The following is a 20,446-nucleotide window of genomic DNA, read 5'->3' as shown; positions in this document are numbered from 1 at the left end:
TGTACTGCATAAACCTTGCTATCAAACTAAATGTTTGTTTCCCTGTTTCAAGCCAAAGTACATGTATAACATTTGTACAAGGTCGTTCAAAATACATGTACATGTACTTGACCGTGTCACAGTATGATTTGTCCCCCCACCCTGTTTATATGAGGGTAGTCTAACCCAGTAAATGATTTAATTCTGTTAGACTGAAATTCTGGGAAGTTACATGTACGTGTACAATGTCTGTATTGTGAAGGTGTGCCCAACACTTCCACATTACTACTGTGGTACAAATTTATTCACTGCAAATGCATAGCGCAAACTATATTATGCATAAATATACCTACAGTAAAGGTCCATTAAACTGACTTTCATACAGAAACAAATTATATTTCTGAAGAAAGCTTATGATACAGGTGGTCCTCTTCAATCTTTATTTGCATCATGTCCTATCCTATACATGTAGTGTACATGTATATATGAACCTGAACATTAAAGGACGCATGAAATGTGAGTTTGATTTATATGACTTGAATGCAAATGTTGGAAAGCTTTCTTGCAATGTTACAAGTACTACATCTCCTTTGTGGCAGTAAAAGGGAAAAACTTACCGGTAAAACATTTAAATAGTTTTTTGAATAGGTTTAGGAGCTAAAGCATGATGTCATCTACATGTATGATAGAACAGATCCCATATCATGAATCACACTCTTTGCAACATTTTCTTGGGGTAAGTTTCACTATTCACTTGTTAATCATGCTTAAGTACATGTAGCTTGTTTGGACAATGGTAACAGCAAATACATGTATTTCTTCAAAACTTTGATGGGGGTAAATTATTTAAGTCTAGAAATACGGTACTACATGTACATGTACTACATGTTCTTGTCTCTTTGGATGAAAACAAGCATTTATGTATTGTTGTAACACATAGTACAGTAATGTGTATGAAATCAGGTAAAGCTGAATGGCCATGTAAGGAGGATGCTGATGGTTTCAAACTGGAGTCTTATAAAACCTGAAACTTGTCAAGGATCTACTGTACAGTGTGTACATGTATTTCGGGGTGACATTCCTCATTACAAGGCTCAAATCGCAATTACCTTCAGCTAATGCTAAATATTAAGCAAATCAACTTAATATTTACATGTACATGTATTTTCATGTACATGTACTCAAAAAGCCTGGATTAGTGTTTGCTTCCTACTCTGAATATATCGGATTTCGTTTATTCATTTTCATTTCTATCTCGGCAGCACTGCCCATAACGATGAAGCATCAATTGGATGACATCCATATTACCAGTATATTCAGGCATATGGTCAAGCTTAGCTACCCATCCATGGTGTTTACTGCATACCTCCCCTCAGATCACAGTCGGCAGAAATAGATATGGTGGCGATTATCCAGGGCAAGTCAATCATGGCAATAACATCTGGATATTTCCCTGTCTGTAGTGTTGGACTGCTGATACCTTGGGCATATGGTTGCAAATATTGAAGATCCCATGTCAGAGCAGGATCAGGTGGATTATGGCCGAGTTTCAGCACTTGCGTGTCACAAAACTGACTTCCAGACAACCGTGAAATTAGTTAAATTCTTGCTGAACTTGGCAGCAGATTCAAATAAGTGGCAATGGTGAATATATAGAGGAAGCAAAATGTTTAGAAAAACCAAAGCCGCCCTCCCCCCAATAAAAAACAAGAGCACTCGATGTCTATAACCAGGCCTCGAAATACATGTAGTACTAACCCTGCATACCAATTCTAGCAAAAAATGCTCCTGGCTACGTGTGCCTAAACTTGGTTCGTTGGTTGCTGGGTGGGCTAGTGAAAAATTCAGTATTAAACCTACCGGGTACCTGTTAAAATTTAGACAAAAAATGTATAATGCTTTTGGTGATAATAAATGCACATGTACAATCACAAAAACTGAGTAATTGTGAATGTGTTTTTATTTGTACCGGTATTTTTGAAACGTTATACTCACGCAATAGCGCAATAAGCAATTGCGAACACCACAAACACATGTAGCCTACTGTAGCACACGGTATGGCGCGGTGCCACACGTGCACACTATTCTTGTTCACATTGTTTATCAATTTATTTTTTACTTTAACTTGCCAAAGCGAGTTGTACTGGGTGTTGCCTCTTTATTTATTTATACCATCAGCCTTTTATTTTCTGAAATGTCAAATTCTTCAGTGGTAAGCTGATAACAAATTTTGTGATCTTCTTATTTTTTATATATGGGCTAGTAAAACTCTAAACGAGCTAGCAAAATATCCAGTGATATATTCAGCCTGACAAGTGCATGTAGTTGATGTCTGTGCCCAAACTGATGAGAAACTAAAAAAAAATGTTAACAGCATTGTATACATATATATACATGTATATCAATGCATAAAACATGCAGATGTTAAAAATTAGTTTTATGACAAAACTGGTCAAGCCCTTACAGTCTGCATGCCCATTGCACATGTTGCAAGAGAATGAACGGGGAGAGATACATGTAAGTTACAATAACTGATGATCACAGACACGAAACATTCTGTCACAAACAAAATGGATGTCTATTCTTCCTGACTCCAAAATGAAGAATATGAACAGAGCAATGCAACATTATGACAGCATGTAGCTCTCTGGTAATCCAGTACTACATTGTAGTAATATTGCTTGCAAACTCTCGTAAGCAACAGAACTATAGACATGATAGATGTAATACAAGCAACTTGGATAGCACAGGTGTCCTGACTTGATATCCCATGCAGGTACAATAGCACAGGTGTCCTGACTTGATATCCCATGCAGGTACAATAGCACAGGTGTCTTGACCTGATATCCCACAAAGGTACCAGTACCACATGTAGATCTGATGGGGTATGACACCAACCTGAGATTCCTCAGGTAGCCAATGAAGATGTTTGTGGATGGAGTAAACTCAACAGGGAGTCAAAGGCTCCATCCGAATCTCTTGTCTAGAGCTAAGTCTAGGTCTTCGCTCCATTGGAATTGCATGGAGACGCGCAGACAATAGACCTAGCCGTAGCTCTGGAAGACCATTTCGGACACAGCCTAACTCTAACTGACCTTGCACATAGGGTCCATCCTTGGGATGCTCTCGGACTTTTAACGTGTAGTTGGTGGCACTAGATGATGCTAGGAGGTCCCGCACTCTTTCGTTGTAAATTTCCAGATAGCTGTTTGGAAAAAACAGTCATGAAAAAATAAGTACATGTACATGTGTCCCTGAATTCAACTGAAAATGATTACACTGAACCCTACCAGTCCAACAAAAATTCTTTTTGGTTTTACTGACAAAACCTTTATTGTGGGATTCTAATGGAATCTGTAGGAATTCAACCCTACTGGGCAGTCATGAATGTTGGAGCTTGTGGGACTCAACAGCAGGATGAACGTACATGTACATGTACATGTCAGATATACATGTACATGTATGAATCTGATACACATACCGTACATGTACAATGTATATATCTGAGGATAAGGCAACTGAATTTATTCTCCAGGGACTGCCGTAGATACGGAAAGACAAATTGCTGGTACTTTATAACAGAACAACAGCTTCTTGGAAAGTTAAACCACAGCACATGTACAGCACAATACTTCAATACATGTACTTCATGGACAATCCAGTTTAATGAAATCCAATGTGGATGAAGAAAATTTTTTTTTAAATCTAATGGCCACCAGTCGTGTATTAATTCAAACTGATCCAAAACTCAAAGCTGTTTTGATACATCAAGTACACTTTAATGAAGCTTGTATACGCTTCAGACAAAATATATTTTAGACCCAAGGAACATGCGATAAATTAAAAATTTCTAGACCAGTGAAACAGTTTGTTCATTCATTCATACATACATGTACATGTATTTGTGGCCATCGTGATTTACTTACACACCAGTTACAGTTAAAGTCAAAAGAAATGAGTCAAAGTGTTTTATCTGCAACACTGGTATTACTCATGACTCAGACTTACAATAAATCGGTTATAATTGGATGGGGACAATGGTAAAGCGCACATCTGTAACCATTACATTGCCCAAGTTTATTTCATGCAATTTCTGCCTTCTTTTCTGCTCACTTCATTCTGCCATTCCTTCCAATTCATTATCCTCTTAACTGCCTGGGTAAAGCTTGATTGATCCTGCTGTGGCACTGCATATGACATTACTGCCGAGATTGAGTGGTCTAGTCGCAGTCTTGGATACCCACTTGGGGTATGATTGATGCATCAAAGCCAGTGTCTGTTAACCTGGTTGTAGACACACTGCTGTTTGCCTGGCATAAATCTCTCCATCATCAGAGCTCTCACCTCATTTTTTCATGCCTAAGAATGGTTGCAATGCAATTTTTTTATCCCCTTTGGGCATCCCTTCTCCAAGGGTACATGTACCTTGTCTGGATTTGGACACAGCTATATGTAGTCTTACCTGACTTCAATTTTGAAGGTGACACCCTGCTCTAAGTCGTCCACCCTACTGCACATCCCCTCGCAGATTCTGGGTATCAGACCAGCATCCACCTGTATATGAACCATATTAGTCAATATTTTAGAATTCTTTGTTACAGTTGTGCATAATGTAGGCTCAAGCTCTTAGCCACCCCTGCTGCCAAATGACAAGTTTTTAGAAACGTTGGCACTGATTCTGAGCAATGGTGAAGAAAATAAGTTGTTAGTGAGCACGTACAAAAAGCAATTGGTCCCAAAAAATTGTGTTTTGCTTACAGACTTCAGTTTTTATTAAAATTGGCCAGCTGAACCCTGTTAATGTATACACATATAGTATAAACACAAACAACCTACAATGTCAACACATTTCAAATGGATGAAAAATTCACAGACAGAAGATCAGGTGCCTAGCAAAATCAGGAATGCTATCAATACCAGGACTTTAGTAGTGGTAGTTTCGTGTACTCACATCATCTCCCATGACCGTGTAGGTCTTTCCTGAGCCTGTTTGGCCATACGCAAACAGGCAGGCATTGTAACCACTGAAGGATGCATTCAGCACCTCAGTCCCAAGATCTTGGTAAATCTGAAAAAAAAGAGAAGAAAAATTGAACCAGATGAATCAAGATTAACTCTGAAATGGGACTCTTTTACATGTGAATATGTATACGTACCTTTCTTCAGATTTTTGGAATTCTGCTATTCCATTCATGAACATGTATGTAACGAACATTACCATAATTGCCTGCAATTATTTTCTTCCACAGCACATGTTTTTTGGGGTATCAGTAACCAACATACATGTAACTCTTCAAGACCACTTGGTGAAACACATTCAGCACATTTCATTTCTCTTCAAATGCTGACAACTCAATGTTTATCAATACTAATAGTCCATACAGTACATCTCCACACACACAAATGTACAGAGTGCTCTCATATTGCCTGTATTTATCCGGTACGTATACATGTACATGTATATGGGTACATCCAAACTTTGTAGATATAGTATCAGCCTTGGTAGCAGCCGGATTTTACATCACAATGTGCATCTGCCCAATTACACACAAGTACACATGTACATGTACATGTACCAGTACTTTTCAAGGGGGTCATATTTTCACTGCAGTGTAGTGGTGTTACATGTATTTGGTGTTTTGATACGTAAACACATTCATGTATATGTAGCTTCTCTTGATATTTTTTGATACTCGGTAAATAATTCCTTTTCATTTTGTATTGACAGCTAGCAAGTTGTACCAGCAGATGCCCAAAAGTAGAGACGCAGAAGGAGAAGACACTATTTTAAACATACATTTATTGGTAATGTATGCACAAGTACCCTATGTGACAATTTTGAAACTCTGCTAAATCACTTGGCATTCACTCTCCGTAAACAACCTGCCTGCTAATTATAAATGCAAACAGAAAATTTCTCTCCACGCTATTAAGTGCTAACAAATGGAAACGTTCACACAATTCCTGGCTGAGAATTACCCAGGTACAGACTGTCAACATGGAGGGTTGTTGGGTCTCATTCAGAGAGAGACTTGATCAATAAACCCCTGGGGGAATGAAGTAGGGCTGAGAGGAACACAAGTGGATCAATATTTGGCATAGTGGAGGGGGAGGTTCCGCAGTGTCCAACGTCCTAACGTGATACTGTACATGTGTGTTGTCAGCATAATATTTATACACGTACATGTACTGTATAGTTTATAAACATCCACAAAACTTGGGAAGAGCCAGAGGTCAATGACTTTTACAATTTCAACAGTGTTTGTGTACCAGTACCAGTACATTTGTACAATGAGAAATACGTGTGCTTTTAGGCCTATAAATACATGTACCCGGTGGCTCCATGGAAAGAACAGTTTCAGACAATTCCATGAGTTAAACAAGGGCTCTTCATTTGGAACAAGTTCCTGCATTCCTGTTTACACATAGGCCTACGTGCATAAAAAAAGCACATGTGCTACCCCTACCGGTAGTTTCATCAAGCCCATAATTGTGTACAGTTTAGTAATGCTTGCGTAATTACCATATGTACCAGTAAGTACATGTATTTACTGTAATATTGAAGGGCTAAGCATACTGTGATGTACCCCATGTACATGTACAGTAGGCCTACATATGAACACTGAGGGGGGGAATAACACATACAGTATATATGTATGTAACATGCGTGCATATGTGAAAAGTGCTCTACACATGCTACAAATATTTGAGCCGGAACTGTAGTGTAGACACTGGTGGCATGGTCAAATCCATTGATAGAATACTGTCATAATGGGAGACTGTTGATCTACTGTGTACGGTTCACTAGACTTACTGAATGGGCCCTTGCAATAACTGTGTACAGTTGTCATGGCAACTACAATGGCCTGGGATAAGGGTCAACTGAATGACTGGACCCCCTGCTGCACAAAGGCAAGGTAAGAGAAGCACTGTAAACAACACAGCTTGCGCAATAAATCTTGAGACTTTGTTCATTTGATTTATTCAGGGATGAAGGTCTTGGGACAAAAGAGCTCCTAGAGGGTGACGCTTTGCTCTGCCAAGCACCAAGTACTGGTAGAGTAATAGATATGTACACTCTACATGTACATGTAGTACACAGAATGTAGCTAACAGACATTGAAACTTCAGGACACTGAACCAATGTGGTTGGATTCCAAGAAAATAGGCCAATGACTAAGAGGAAAGCCAATTCAACAAATATAAAAATAAGCATTGTTTCTCAATGTTCCACGTGAACTCACTCCACTTTTCCCTACTGGTGAGAGTACACAATAAGTATGCAAATCAACACACCGGTACTGGTACAAGAAATTGAAGGTATTTCCGAGGGTGTCCCGATATCTCTTTGATTATGGGTACGATTAACCTACAAACTGCTAAAAGAAAATGTGATAATCTTGCTGTGATACATGTACAACTGAAACCAAATTTAATAAAGTACCACAATAACATACAAGCCCTACACTGATTTTATTATGGGGTGTGAATGTTACAAAGCTGTGGAAATAATTAATTTGACTCATGTGGAAGCAATTAATTTGACCCATGTGCAATGCTTTGGCTCCGTTACCTGATCAATGAGCCATGCTGTGGTCCAGTCACAACACTGTAACATAACCAATTCTTCACTGCTACTGTACAATACTAATGTAAACATGACCCCACAACCACAACTGGAGCAAGTACCAGGCCTAGCCAGAACCACAGAGCAAATTTACCACAGCTACATGAGCAATGTATTGGATTTCAATCAACCTTTTTATGGGCCAGGACTTCATCTAGGGCTGAAATATCTGCCGGTATCCCTTCCCAGCAAAAACTATCCCTTTTCAGCTGCACTGACCAGTATATTTCCACTGTACCTGATATGTTTTCAGGGGGAATTTGCATCTCAAGATATTCATCCGTCGGTGTTAAATAATCATGTAAAATACGAGTAAATACAATTCAAAGCACGGAAAGAACCCTCTTTTACCGGTACTTTGAAAGCTGCTTGATCAAGCTGCAAATATGGTCAAGATTACAGTTCACAGAAACGTGTTTGCAAAGTGCATGTACATCAATGGCAATAATTATCCTGGTTTTTTTTTTACACCAAATAACTCATTCATACATCATAAAATGCCTGAAATGTTACACTTTACAGAACAAGGTCATGGGGCTTTGATTATTGATAGCCGCCTCTGCCCCAGTTTGAGATGCCTCAACAGTTTTTCCCTTAACACAGATCAATGTTAACTTAAAGATCCTTTTATCTGCAGTACCAAGCCTGAATGCATCACCATCACAGCACCATAGGGCACAGGGGATTCTAAGGAGGAATCTTATGGGATCAATCAATAAATAGGTTTACAGAAGATCTGCTTGATAACCACCACACATCAATAATTTCAAGTCACAAGACATCGATCCACGTATAAACTAATGGCTATGCGTGCATGGTTAACACTCATGATGCTGCTATATAAACACAGTGCTACTGATTGAGATGTTTTGGGGAGGAAATAAAACAACTCGATGCACTTCTCACAAGTTTCCAGTAACAATCACTTTAAAAGGATACAAACAAATGTACATGTACATGTATACAGGTTGAGGTTCTCTACACTTTTTGAGTTTCAATACAAGCACTTGGATAAAATATACTTTGCATTTATTTTTTGAAGCAACCAATGTAACAACATAGTTAAGAGTGATAATTCTAAAAAACATATGTAAAGTTCTGTAAAATAAAGTGTACGCATTTATGGTGCCTTGTGGGCTACCAAAACAATAGGTACAGTGTACATGTACCGTAGTACCCCACAAGGAATATTCATTGCTATTGTGTGGTACTCATATGGTATCCCATAAGAATATATTTAGAAAATGCTCTAAAAGAGAGGTACATCTACATGTACATGTATACTTATCCGTTGCAAAATGAAGTTTTTTGCATAAGGGATATGTGGTCAAAAATTTCAGCCCCTGCAGGACAGTCTTGCACAAATGGGAGCAATTTGGAAACTGTGTTTCACAACCTAACTTTATAGTACACAAGAACAAAGGAAATAGCACAAGAATACAAATGTTCATGTAAGGGTGGGCGAGTTGAAGAATTTGATGACAAATACATGTACATACCAGTAGAGTCAATTGAGAAGTGCACAGACCGTATACATGTACCGGTACATGTATCTGTGTGTACATGTACACTGTACATGGGTCCTACAATCCATACAACAACTGTACAGTACTGTTCGACAGTGTCTGAGATGACTTGTTTGTTTTTGTTGGACATGTGTTTATGATTCCAAAGTTCCTTGGCTGGATTTCTCCATGCTCCTAAGTGAGGCATTGTGCAGGTGCAAATGTGTACATGTTCACTGTCATATGTACATGTACTATACACAGTGATGAACAAAATGACAAAAGCTGGCACGATTTGAATGTGTGGGGCCGTTAGCGTACCATGTGCACGTGCCCTTGTGAGAAAGGCACCAAGTCAAGTTCTAGTCTTGTAGTCCATACATGAGTCACTCCTTGTAAAGTCATCTGCAGTACAGGTTGTCAGGTGAGGGACACAGATATTGGTGAAACTTTTTTTCTTACATCTATCTAAAGAATCACTGAAAATTACATGTTTATTTGAGCGGCACACAACAGACTTGAGCTGCCAACTCTGAAATATGGCCAGGTTATGAAAAATAAAAAGGACCAACTCCCGTTTCTCGTTTTAAATCGCAACCAAAACAATATTTGTTTTTTTTAATTTTCAAAGGGAGAATGACATCATTTTCACATTTAAACGGACACTGGACATGTGCAGTGTGTGTCCTTGCACTGAAGGCGTGAAATATCAATTTAAAAATTAGAGGACCCAGGACTATCTTAGGGATAATGGCAACCAAACTGCAAGGTTTGGCCATAACTGTGCCATCAAAATAAGAGAATTATGCCTTTTTAAAGACAGAAGTCTGAAGTACATACATGTATATGGAACTTCTTCATGTACTGAAGTTTCCTGCAGGTACATGTACATGTATGCATTTGAATTCCACATCTACAGTACATGTACTCATAATTTTAACGAGAGATCCAGATCTACATGCAGTTTGGAAATTTTGTGCAGTCTAGTAAATCTTCTCTAACAAGATTTTTTTTTCAAAGACGAACATAACAGGCTTTTCCTGTTATGAAGAATTGGAAAATGTGCATGCATTCAAGGGCCCTCAGCTTCACAGTCCATGGGCTGCATGCTTGGGATATTCCAGTGTGGGATAACCCTATCCCACATCCCCGTACTGGAATCACTTTCTGAGTCAATTATTGGTCAACCTGATCCCATGGAGACTCCAATCACACAGAGCAGCATCAAGTCATCATCTTCAACACAAAACATTCTAACTGAAGCCATCACTTCTTACTGGGTAATCCCTCTTCGTTTGTAGAATCAAGAAGCCTCCATTCTCCATAGTAACTACATGTATGTACATACATCACCACTGACTGTGCTTCCTATTATTTCATAAGTTGATGGACAATTGAAAGTGAAATTGCTGGCAATTAACTGCATCAGATATGATGCAGGTTTTGATTGGAGTTTGCGCCAGAAGCAGACATTCTGGAGACTGGTAAGTAAATAGGACCACAAGGCACACCATCTGAAATAGCTGTCATTTTTTTGTCAAATTGGGCCCTGTGGTCTTTTCACATGTTTCCCAAATTTGGGCCTCGGGCCACGGATGGGCCTACAAATATCTTAACAAGTGATATCTGTGGGTATAGACTCATTGCAAGCAATACTTGACACTTTCCTGTTCCATTCATCCAGGGCACCTTGGGAAGTGGCATACACGTAATTTGAAACTTTCCAACAATCAGGGTAAACCACTCGTGGGAGAGTACACTGGACTCCACTGCACAACCAAATATGGCCACTGTTGCTGAGCTTTTGGGGAGATGTTTTGCGGTTGACACACCAAGTGAACTAGAGAGGAACTGACAAGATGAAAAAGCAATTTAATTTCTCCCTGGTGCTGGGGCTGGCCGGTACATCCCTGGGAGATAATTATTGTATCTTGGGAGTATCTGTTCATACATGTACATGTACCAGTAGTTACAGCTGTTTCGGGAGTGAATGAGGAGGAATTCCTCTTGCGTCTGGAGTACAGCTCTTTGCGGTATCTCAGGACCATCATGTCAGTAATCTCACTCGGGTGATGCATAAGTGTACCTCCCAAGTCCTTCCTGTTGTGACATCCCTCTTCACCTGCTTTTCATTACGGAAATTAAGGGTTATCGTAAATTTATTCAATTCAGGGATCAGCACCAGTGGACATCTGGGGCTTTTTGACCTGCAGTTATATTTCTGTTGTTTTCATTTTAAAATGCCAGAACCACTTGATGGAAAAAAGAAAAGTAACCAGCTCCTCAATATTCCATTCACAATGTGCAACGTATGATGGCTTTGTCATCCTGTTCAGAGAAGTGTACATTATGAAACTGTAGAATAAAAGCTGTAGTAACTTATGGTTTTGCCACACTTGTTTCTAAATTAAAATGAGTACATCAGTTCACTGGACTCTGACTCCATGTCCAAACTTTTTTTCCCACCTTTTTTTTTAATTGTTTCACCCAGGTGATGTCTGTGCAAATAATGGGCAATATTTTAACATCAACTACATATAAGAACCCAAAGAAACTGTAACATTTTCACGTAGGATTATTACACACTTGATATCCAATTCAAAAGGTCTGCTGTACTTTTCCAATTGAAAAATTCAATGAGTCAGTCAATGAAAGCAGTCAAAGCACCGAGGCAGTTTGAAAGCTACTGCTGATAGAAGTCAAGGTTTTTCATTATATTTCACTGTGCTTGCTGTGTGCACGATTAAAAAAAAAAAGCATGCTAAATATACATGTAGAGTCTGTACATGTAAATGGAGTGTAAGTTTCAACTCTACTCCTATAGTGAAAGCATGTTCAAGATATTGTCAGTCAATAATCTGCAGTCCCTAAAATGTAAATAACCACTTGTCTTGACTCCTGCAATAAATCTCATGGTTGAAATTACCAATACAGCCGATCAACGGTGACAGCATGAGATAGCATACATGTACTGTGGTGTAATACACTTTCTTAAAAAATCACGATTGAAGTGTCGGTAAGAAGTGGCACTATGGCAAATCAGAAGCATCACTCCAAATGATTTTTTAAGTGCAAGGGTTTAAGGACCCATGGGTTTTAAAGTATTTATTGCCAGCTTTACATATTTTATGAACTTACCGTTACTGTACCTTAGTCCATTTGTCAATTGGATTTTAGAAACAGATTGTGGACGTAACATAACAAGTCTGTGGCAACATCAGCAAACTGAAGAGAATGAGAGTTGTGGAGCCACAGAGCAAGGAACGGCAGCTGAATGCATTCCCACCTGAAATACCACTCCAAAATGCACACAGACATTTCACACGAAGCCGTCCTGTCAGCAATGCATTATTTTTTCAGAGTAATTCTTTTGACGTGAATAATTCACAGAAAATGTACAATGTGCAAGTATGGTACATTTACGCTGATACACGCGCATGTATGAAGCAAACACAGCACTGTTTACTTACGTGTAGAAGTTCTTTTTAAGGCCCTATTTCCCACTGACAGAAGCACAATGCTTGTGAAATCGTTTTTGTAACAAATTCAGTATTTACTTTCAGAATGTGTACAAAATGGAACCCCAAAAGCACTGTGCTGTTTGTCTTTTTGAGAGGAAGGAATTTTATGACATTTTTCTGAACTAGGATTGTGCAATAGAAATGAGACATAAATCAACTGTGCAGGATATGCTTATATTACAGGCTACAGCACACGTTGAGTACACGGTACATACATGTACATACATGTACATGCAAGCACTCACAGCGCTGATGCCTGAGTGGTCACAAACAAGTTTGTTACTCTAACCGTACACTACAGTAGGCCTACACTGTCTGACTTTTAGTTTTAGATTTTATTGTTTCTTTTAAATTCACAAAATCGCAGCCAGTGAAAAATCAGGCACAGAAAGACACAGAATTTGTTGTGCACGTGTCAAATATCCGTAAATAAAACAATTAACACTGACTAAATTCAATGGACAATTACCGGTCCTCAAGTTGTACCAGTGCGTGAGTATGTACGTCAAAATAACGGTATTTCGAAATTATTATCAACGTTCAAAACAAAACCTGGGCCCATTGAATTCAATTACCGGTATTGTGCCATATTATCACCATCAGATCTTTTCCAGACAACTGATGCACTTAATGAGTAACGTAAAAGTTGAAACCACAACAGCTGTGCAGTCCTGAAGCACAACACCTACAGTACTTGTACCAGTACATGGTACGTGTACATGTACAGTGTATAAAGTACATGTACATGTACATGTACAGTACATGTACATTTATGTTTAAATTTCACTTTGCATGCAGAATGCACCATACTGGTACATCTACATGTACATGTACATGGGCTGCTGGTACATATGTACATGTACATGTACCGGTATTCTGAATGTACATGTACTGTGCACAGTGCATGTGACATGGTATGGCGTAACTACTGTACAGTCTGTACACAGCGGAGGCCTAGTAACCATAGTGACATAAACACCTGTCACCTTCAAAACAAATTATTTACTACCCAGATGTTAGGGAAGGATGACAAGCACCAACTGAAAGCTCTTGCCCATGATGAAAACTTGTGACTGTTTATACTAATGTCTTGGTACTGTACTACCAGTTGTACTGAACTTTTTTCCTTTCCATTTCGAACAAAAGCTTTCACAATACATGTACATGTACCAATAAATTTCTCTTTGGACAGTTCTCGAGTTCCACTTTAACATGGGAAATAAAAAGGGTCACATCCTTTTCTTCATTTCAATAGAGCACAGATCCATCTGTAAACTCTGAAGACCTTGAAATACATGATAATAAAATCTTTTCACTTGCCAGATCTTGGTTTGACAGCTTTCTGAATCTGCTTCACACCACTTGCCAGTTACATGTACGGGTACCTTCAAAAGATCCTCAGTGAAGGGAATTAACTACTGGCTACAGGCAGACAGGTGCATGTACTGGTAGCTATTGTCAGAGGATTAGAATCAGGGTTTTGTACTTATGTCCTTTACATTTTGGCAGAACGGTAAGCTGAACAGTGAAGTAGTGATGAGCACAAGTACAGTACCACACCGATATGTTCATGTACAAAGTCCATCCATGCTTCATTACAATTTACACTGATTGCAATTGATACAGGTTCTTATATCCTATTGGTATGTTCTTGTACAGTAATGATCACAACGATACAATGTCCGACGATGATCATCATTTCCAAAAATAATTTTTAAAAGTCATGAAACTGTGAACATACCGGTACCAGTAGTAAAAGTTCGCAAAAATTGCTGCTACATGTACTTCTTTAGTTTTGGACCAGCCCGTTATTTTTTTTCCTTAATCTGTGCACATGGTACAAGTTTTGTCAAGCCTAAAGTTATCAAAACATGGCCCTTGCAATCCAACTACCAGTACAAGTCCCTGCACATGTCAACATGATTTCTGCAGCTGGGTGATTGTGAATTTTGGTCTGTTGAATTTCCTATACAGGTACGCATAGCTTTGCAGAACGAGAACTGGTGCTACATACATGTACTAGTACTGATACCTGGCAACAGTGTCTCCATCTATGCCCAATGCTTGCTCCCTACTGATCTAATGATGCAAACAGAGTTCACACACAGTAGGAAGCCTTCAGGTCCCTGTGATATTTCATCTCTGATAATGGTCTTCAGCTGCATGCGGCAGATGCATCTATCCAAACAACAGAATGACTATAAAGGGTTGAGTTTCTTTGTCAGTATACCGGTTTATACATGTACATGACTGCATGGCCCCTCAATCCAGACTACAAATGTGGAAGACCGCTTTGGTCAATCAATTCCAGATACTTGACATATGGCCAACATAAAGACCTCAACTTTACATCCAATTAAACATTGTGGAATTACATGTAGCTTGGCATAATTGCAGTACATGTATGTACATGTAATGTACATGTACATCTACATGTGCAATTAGTTTGGACTTGAAATGTTTTCATTGCTTTCCATTCCTTTGGAGTTGCTTCGTTCTCACACAAAGGGACTTGTAGCCACTGACATCACCATGATCACAGCCACCAAAGGTGTACAGTGTAATTCGTACCAGTATACCAGTACATACATGTACATGTACACTTTCTTTTGACATCCTTGCAATACACAGATGTGCCTGGCTTTGACTGCAGAGCCATTCCTTTCCGGGGGTATTTTCGTGTCTTGGGATATCTTGTAAGTACAACATTAGCTTTTACAAACTGAATTTGCCAAAACAAGTTACACAAGTACATATACATTACGGTTCATCTACAATATCCATGTTGTTAAACCAATGTGTACAACATAAATTGAAATTAATTGATTGTACCGGTACTTTGCAGTGCTTTCAATTAATCAAATGCCATATTTTAAATATTTTGAGTACCAGCACTGGTACTTCTGAATTTAAATGTGAATGTCTAACCGTCAGAAATATTTTGCAATACACTTGCTGCACTAAGAAATTCCACTCCCACCAGAGCAAGGGTCCAAATGTTACAAATACATTAGTACAATTTTGCAAGGGGAAATCCTGAGGGTCACTTAGCCGGCACCATAACAACAGTCAACAAAGCTGCCAACAAGGCCGATGGTATGGGCAAATATGGAAGTCGTATCCAATCAACGAGTTGGTCCACATTGCTGAATTTTGACCTGTGTAATTTACACATCTCCTGCGCGTGTAACGTGCCAATGGAAACAGCTGATTACAAGCTTTGAACAAGATGAAAGCTCTGGGTAAAAGAAAATGTGTGTTTCCACGACAGATAAGCTAATGAATGTAGAAGATCTGGATAGGGGATTTCCTCTTTGTCATTTAAATCTTATTTTCAGTTTATCTGTTTGATTTTATAAGGAAAATGGGAACGTTTGGGGTGTAATCAGAAGATTACAAAACCGAGAAGCGTTAGAAACCACTGTAGAAGCGAACGCCTTTATAACAGCATTGGTGGGACTCTACAACTTACCGGTATCTTGTTATACCAGGGACCTTGTATTATCAGTAACAGAAAACAAAAAAGTCATACTTGACTTTGGGACCTACAATTTATCTTTTTACAAGCAGGGTGTTGTATTAACACTACTCTTAAAAAGTGTTTGACTGCATAAAACAAAGATATAAACACTGAACAGGAATCCTGAAAATGAGACTTTGTTACTGCATGATTGAGGAAAATTTTGAAGGGGATGAAAATTAGTGAAAAATGTAATAAAAACACTTGCGCCTTGCCACACTCACTGCACTGAGCTGAAAGCTCTCCCTCATACACAGCAGTTGTACTTTTTTGAGGGGAGGGGGTAAACATCAATTTTTTGGGGAAAGGAAGGTGCAATGTACATGTAAGATGCTCACACTTCAAGTTTGGCACCTTGCATCCATAACAAGATTAATGGGGTAAGTGATCCCAGCAATCTCTTCCCTCCCTACCAGCATGGTTAGCAGAACTAACATCAAACCAATTAATAACCTTTAAAGGACAGATACCTGCTAATCCTGTTACCCTGGTAAACAGATTAAGTGATAAGCTGGTTTTTATAGCTAACACGATTGTATGCATTAGTAATTGGATGTATGTCTTCTCTCCCAACCTGTTTAATGTAGAAGAAATACAGGCCTCTTCATGAAACCTGTAAATGGTCTTGACATTAAAAGCAGATGTGATGTGGCAATCTACTCTACACCATAAACTGAAAGGGTCCGGTCAGAACATCCTAAAACTTCTTCCTGGAAACACACATGTACATGTATGTATGCATATAATCACTGAACAATCCTACAGGATTCACTGCATCACTGACAAGGAAAATGAGTTGACTGATGTATACATGTAAATGTGCATTGTACAGGTGTTATCTTGTTAATTAATTTAACACTATTTATACATTTTTGGAGGGGGTCAAATCCGAAGGCAATCCTGCAGCTTTTGTAGCCAAACTACGCCGCCGGCACATGTACATGTACATGTATCATGCACTGGAAGTTACAGAAATGCTTCACGAAGGTTTAACTAAAAATTACATAAACTGAGGAGCTTGCGGAGGCTTTGCTAATTTGGTGGTATAAACTTGAGTGACTACATGTACCGTACTTCATTTCATCCAGTCATGAATCCAATTGACAAAACAGATGATGAAATAGATCTTGGAGTTTGAAGGTACGGTACTGTTACTTGTGCTGTATGTTATACAATGTACAGTACCTGTACCTCTAAATTTGAATTACCCTATGTATGTTGTAGCATCTGGGCACATAACCCAGCTCTCGTCAGGTCAATATAGACTCAGTGAACTGTCACTAGAATGTTTACAGGAACAGCTAGCATTTACTGTACATGTAATGTATGGAGCTAAACTTACTGCAATACAAACAGAGCCATCTGGCAACTAAATTTCAGCAACATCTGCACATGTGGGCACTGGTGAGTCACTATTTAACAGAAATTTTCTCTGCTTTGGGGTGAACTTTGCATGTTTAGAAGTTATGTACACGTATGTACCGGTACTGTAATTTCGGCTGCCTTGACACAGTTTAGCTAAATACTAGAAACAAAGTGAGGGTGAGACTCACCAGTTCCTGAGAGGCATAGTTGTCCGACTGTCTGTCCACCGAATTGTAACAATGATCAAAGGAGTAATGCTTGACTCGCTCACGATGCCTGTCACCCTCTGAGCTGTTGATCTACATGTAGATAGGAATAGTCAAAATAAATCCCATGCATGAATTAAAGGAAAACAGACTTGTGATGCATTTTCCTAGCATTTAATGCCACATCTAAGACAGTTATAACTCAGTATTACGCAGACTCCCAAAGGACTTGAATCAAATGTGGCTATTTCAATATTCATTCTTTATTCAGAATATCTTTGTTTTGAATACAGAATGAAACATCCTATAAAACATGGCTAATATAATTAGTCTATTTGGAGTCTGCATAATACTGAGTTATCTGAATATTATCAGTGGACCTACTGATTTCAAGAAAATTGTAGTTAGAGGTTCTTGTTACACCCAGCACCATGAACACCTGATCAATACATGTACGCCCCTGTACCTGACTGACCATGGTGTGCGGTATGTAATGGTTTCATTGGGACTCTCAAACAATCTCTCCCAACAACAATCTCTGACCCTTTCTTCAACAATTCATCGAAAAAAGGATAACACTATTTGCTGCATTCCAAAACTACATGGACATGTATCTCTAAAATAACCTTTGGTTTACTTTCTGTCATAGAGTATAGCATTATCTGAGGTTTTTGTGAGGTACTGCAGAAGGCTGGGGGACAGAAGTGTTCCACACCTTGACAGGTTTTTACTGATATGAATTCCGATGGCACTTGACAGAATGAAAACAGGTACCAACTTCTAATAAAATGTACATGTACACATGTATAAATGCACAACCCTAGAGTGGGATGTGAGAAAGGATGACCCTGAGCTTTGTAAAGAATATCATTTTGCATGTACATGTACACCTGTTTTTTGTTTTTCACAATGACATATTATGAAGACTACTGTAGAGACAGTGCTATTTACATGTACAAGTACATTGTAGCTGTTAAATTAATGTAGCAAACTTAGTAATCAGTTGAAGTTTCTATGTACATGTATTTCCTGTTTTTGCCTTCTGTTTCATCTGCAGGAGAAGCAGGAACTGAAGCAGAGCAGTAATTGAAGCATTGCCGCCTGAGCATTGTTCATAAAAGTGCAACCGCTGTATCCCACTTGCAGTAAGTATCGGCTTGATGTCCTTGGGAGTTCAGACTGGTAACAGCGTTCTTTGTGTGGATTAAGTCATGCTTAGCCTACAGACTACCGGTACATGTACCTTCTGCATGTAGGAGAAAACTTCTTTCATTTTCTAAGTAAAGCACTATTTTAGCGTTTTGGCATCGACATCATGTGTGTTTACTGGTGTCAGCCCAGTCATGCATCATAAAGGGAGGCTCCACAAACGATCTTTCAACAATAACGTTAATTGAAAAAGCCTACACACCGTGACTCATTTTAGAGACACATAGATATCATAAAACTTCACGTGCTATTCCTTGACTACTGCGGCAGCTGTATGTAATTGTTAAAACAATTTTTACTTTGGAAACCTTTGTTCATTAAGTTCCAAAACCGCCAACTGGAAACAATTTTTCATTTAAATACATTTGTTTTAAATTTTTAGTTATATGTACATTTTAAGCCTCCTAAATTAATATCAATAACAAAAAGTTACCTTCCTGATGGACAACTTATTGTCAGCACAATGCATTCTTTACATATCTCATTTAATAATCCAATCAATATTTTCTGATGATTATAAGTTCAACACACGTGTACTCAGGTCACTTTACAGTTAACATCTGAAAGAGTGCACTGAACTTTTCTGGTACACAAATTTACCTTCAGATTGGTAATACTCAGTACATCCTCATTCACATCGATGATATTGATAGCTCCTGCATCCAATTCCCTATAAACAGCAAATGGCAAAGGCTTCCATTATAAAACAGTGTTGAGTTTGATTGAGGCATGTGTAATTAACAATTCCAGCATCATTAGCTATTCAAATTTTCTTTCCAATGTATGGCCGACGAAGACTGTGTTTTGACTGAAAAGAGGGTATTAAGTCGAAGAGTTTGACCAGGATTGACCGATAGTGCAGTCTTTTTTTTGGGGGGGTATGTTTGTGTTTCCATTTTCTCATATTCCCAAAACAACACATGGATTTTCATCACTCTTTACCATGTTTACTCTTTTGCCGGTGCTTTTGGAACAAAAGGAGTTTCCTCAGTCTTACAGGTACACGTACATGTAAATTAAAATTGTAGCTATTGAACAAGGAAATGATCAGTAATAAAAAAAAACCTTTTTATGGGGGGTCAGCTATGGGGATGGAATGAAAAGGTATTGCTTTTCGTATTTTATTTTTACAAAAGAAATTTCATAATTTGGCTTCTTTGGATACATGTATAATCCAGCCGCCATGTACACCAGTAAACTTTTGAGATAATGAGATCAGAGGAAAAATATTGCCAGGGGAATCAGATTTCCAATAAAACTGGAAAAATTTCAACAAATCTGGGCAATTACATGTACATGTACAGACTGACCATCACTTGGTTTAAATGCAGTGAAAAACTGTGCATCCCCGAGCAAAAGGCATATCACTCAGGGGCAAGACAAAAATTATCTTTTAAAAATGAGATAAAGACATACACGTAGCTTACATGTACATGGACATGCAACTACCGGCAGCTTTTGGCATTTTGGTCTTTAGTCCTTCATAAAACAGGTAATTTAAACCCCCAAATCTA

General features: G+C 38.6%; 1 protein-coding gene and 1 long non-coding RNA gene across 8 annotated transcripts in view; one reads left to right on the top strand and one right to left on the bottom strand.

Moving 5' to 3' along the window:
- LOC110976722 (uncharacterized) overlaps window positions 1-20,446 on the bottom strand; it is a 71,616-nt gene that overhangs the window by 50,643 nt on the left and 527 nt on the right. For 6 of the 7 annotated variants that reach the window (XR_015424484.1, XM_022230237.2, XM_022230233.2 and 3 more), the window contains exons 2-6: window positions 19,533-19,602; window positions 17,706-17,816; window positions 4,931-5,047; window positions 4,442-4,533; window positions 3,075-3,184 (exon numbers count right to left, since the gene is read on the bottom strand). Coding sequence is in view for 6 of the 7 variants with exons in the window: in XM_022230237.2 (XP_022085929.2) it covers window positions 3,075-3,184; window positions 4,442-4,533; window positions 4,931-5,047; window positions 17,706-17,816; window positions 19,533-19,602 (500 nt within the window). In the remaining variant the exon portion in view is untranslated. Of the gene's footprint in view, window positions 1-3,074; window positions 3,185-4,441; window positions 4,534-4,930; window positions 5,048-12,249; window positions 12,369-17,705; window positions 17,817-19,532; window positions 19,603-20,446 lie in introns of those variants that run through there. The other variant, XM_087133527.1, reaches the window with a different exon arrangement.
- On the top strand, window positions 15,061-20,209 carry LOC147800670 (uncharacterized). Its single transcript, XR_015424487.1, has 3 exons — window positions 15,061-15,328; window positions 18,373-18,493; window positions 18,781-20,209. It is a non-coding gene; the product is annotated as an uncharacterized LOC147800670 (long non-coding RNA).

The sequence above is a fragment of the Acanthaster planci genome, linkage group LG01 (assembly GCF_054643075.1).
Source record: "Acanthaster planci isolate LZ-2023a linkage group LG01, COTS_SCS, whole genome shotgun sequence".
In the NCBI taxonomy this organism is placed as follows: Eukaryota; Metazoa; Echinodermata; class Asteroidea; order Valvatida; family Acanthasteridae; genus Acanthaster; species Acanthaster planci.
Note: the sequence above shows the minus strand (reverse complement) of the source record. Positions and strands in the feature narration are given on the sequence as shown.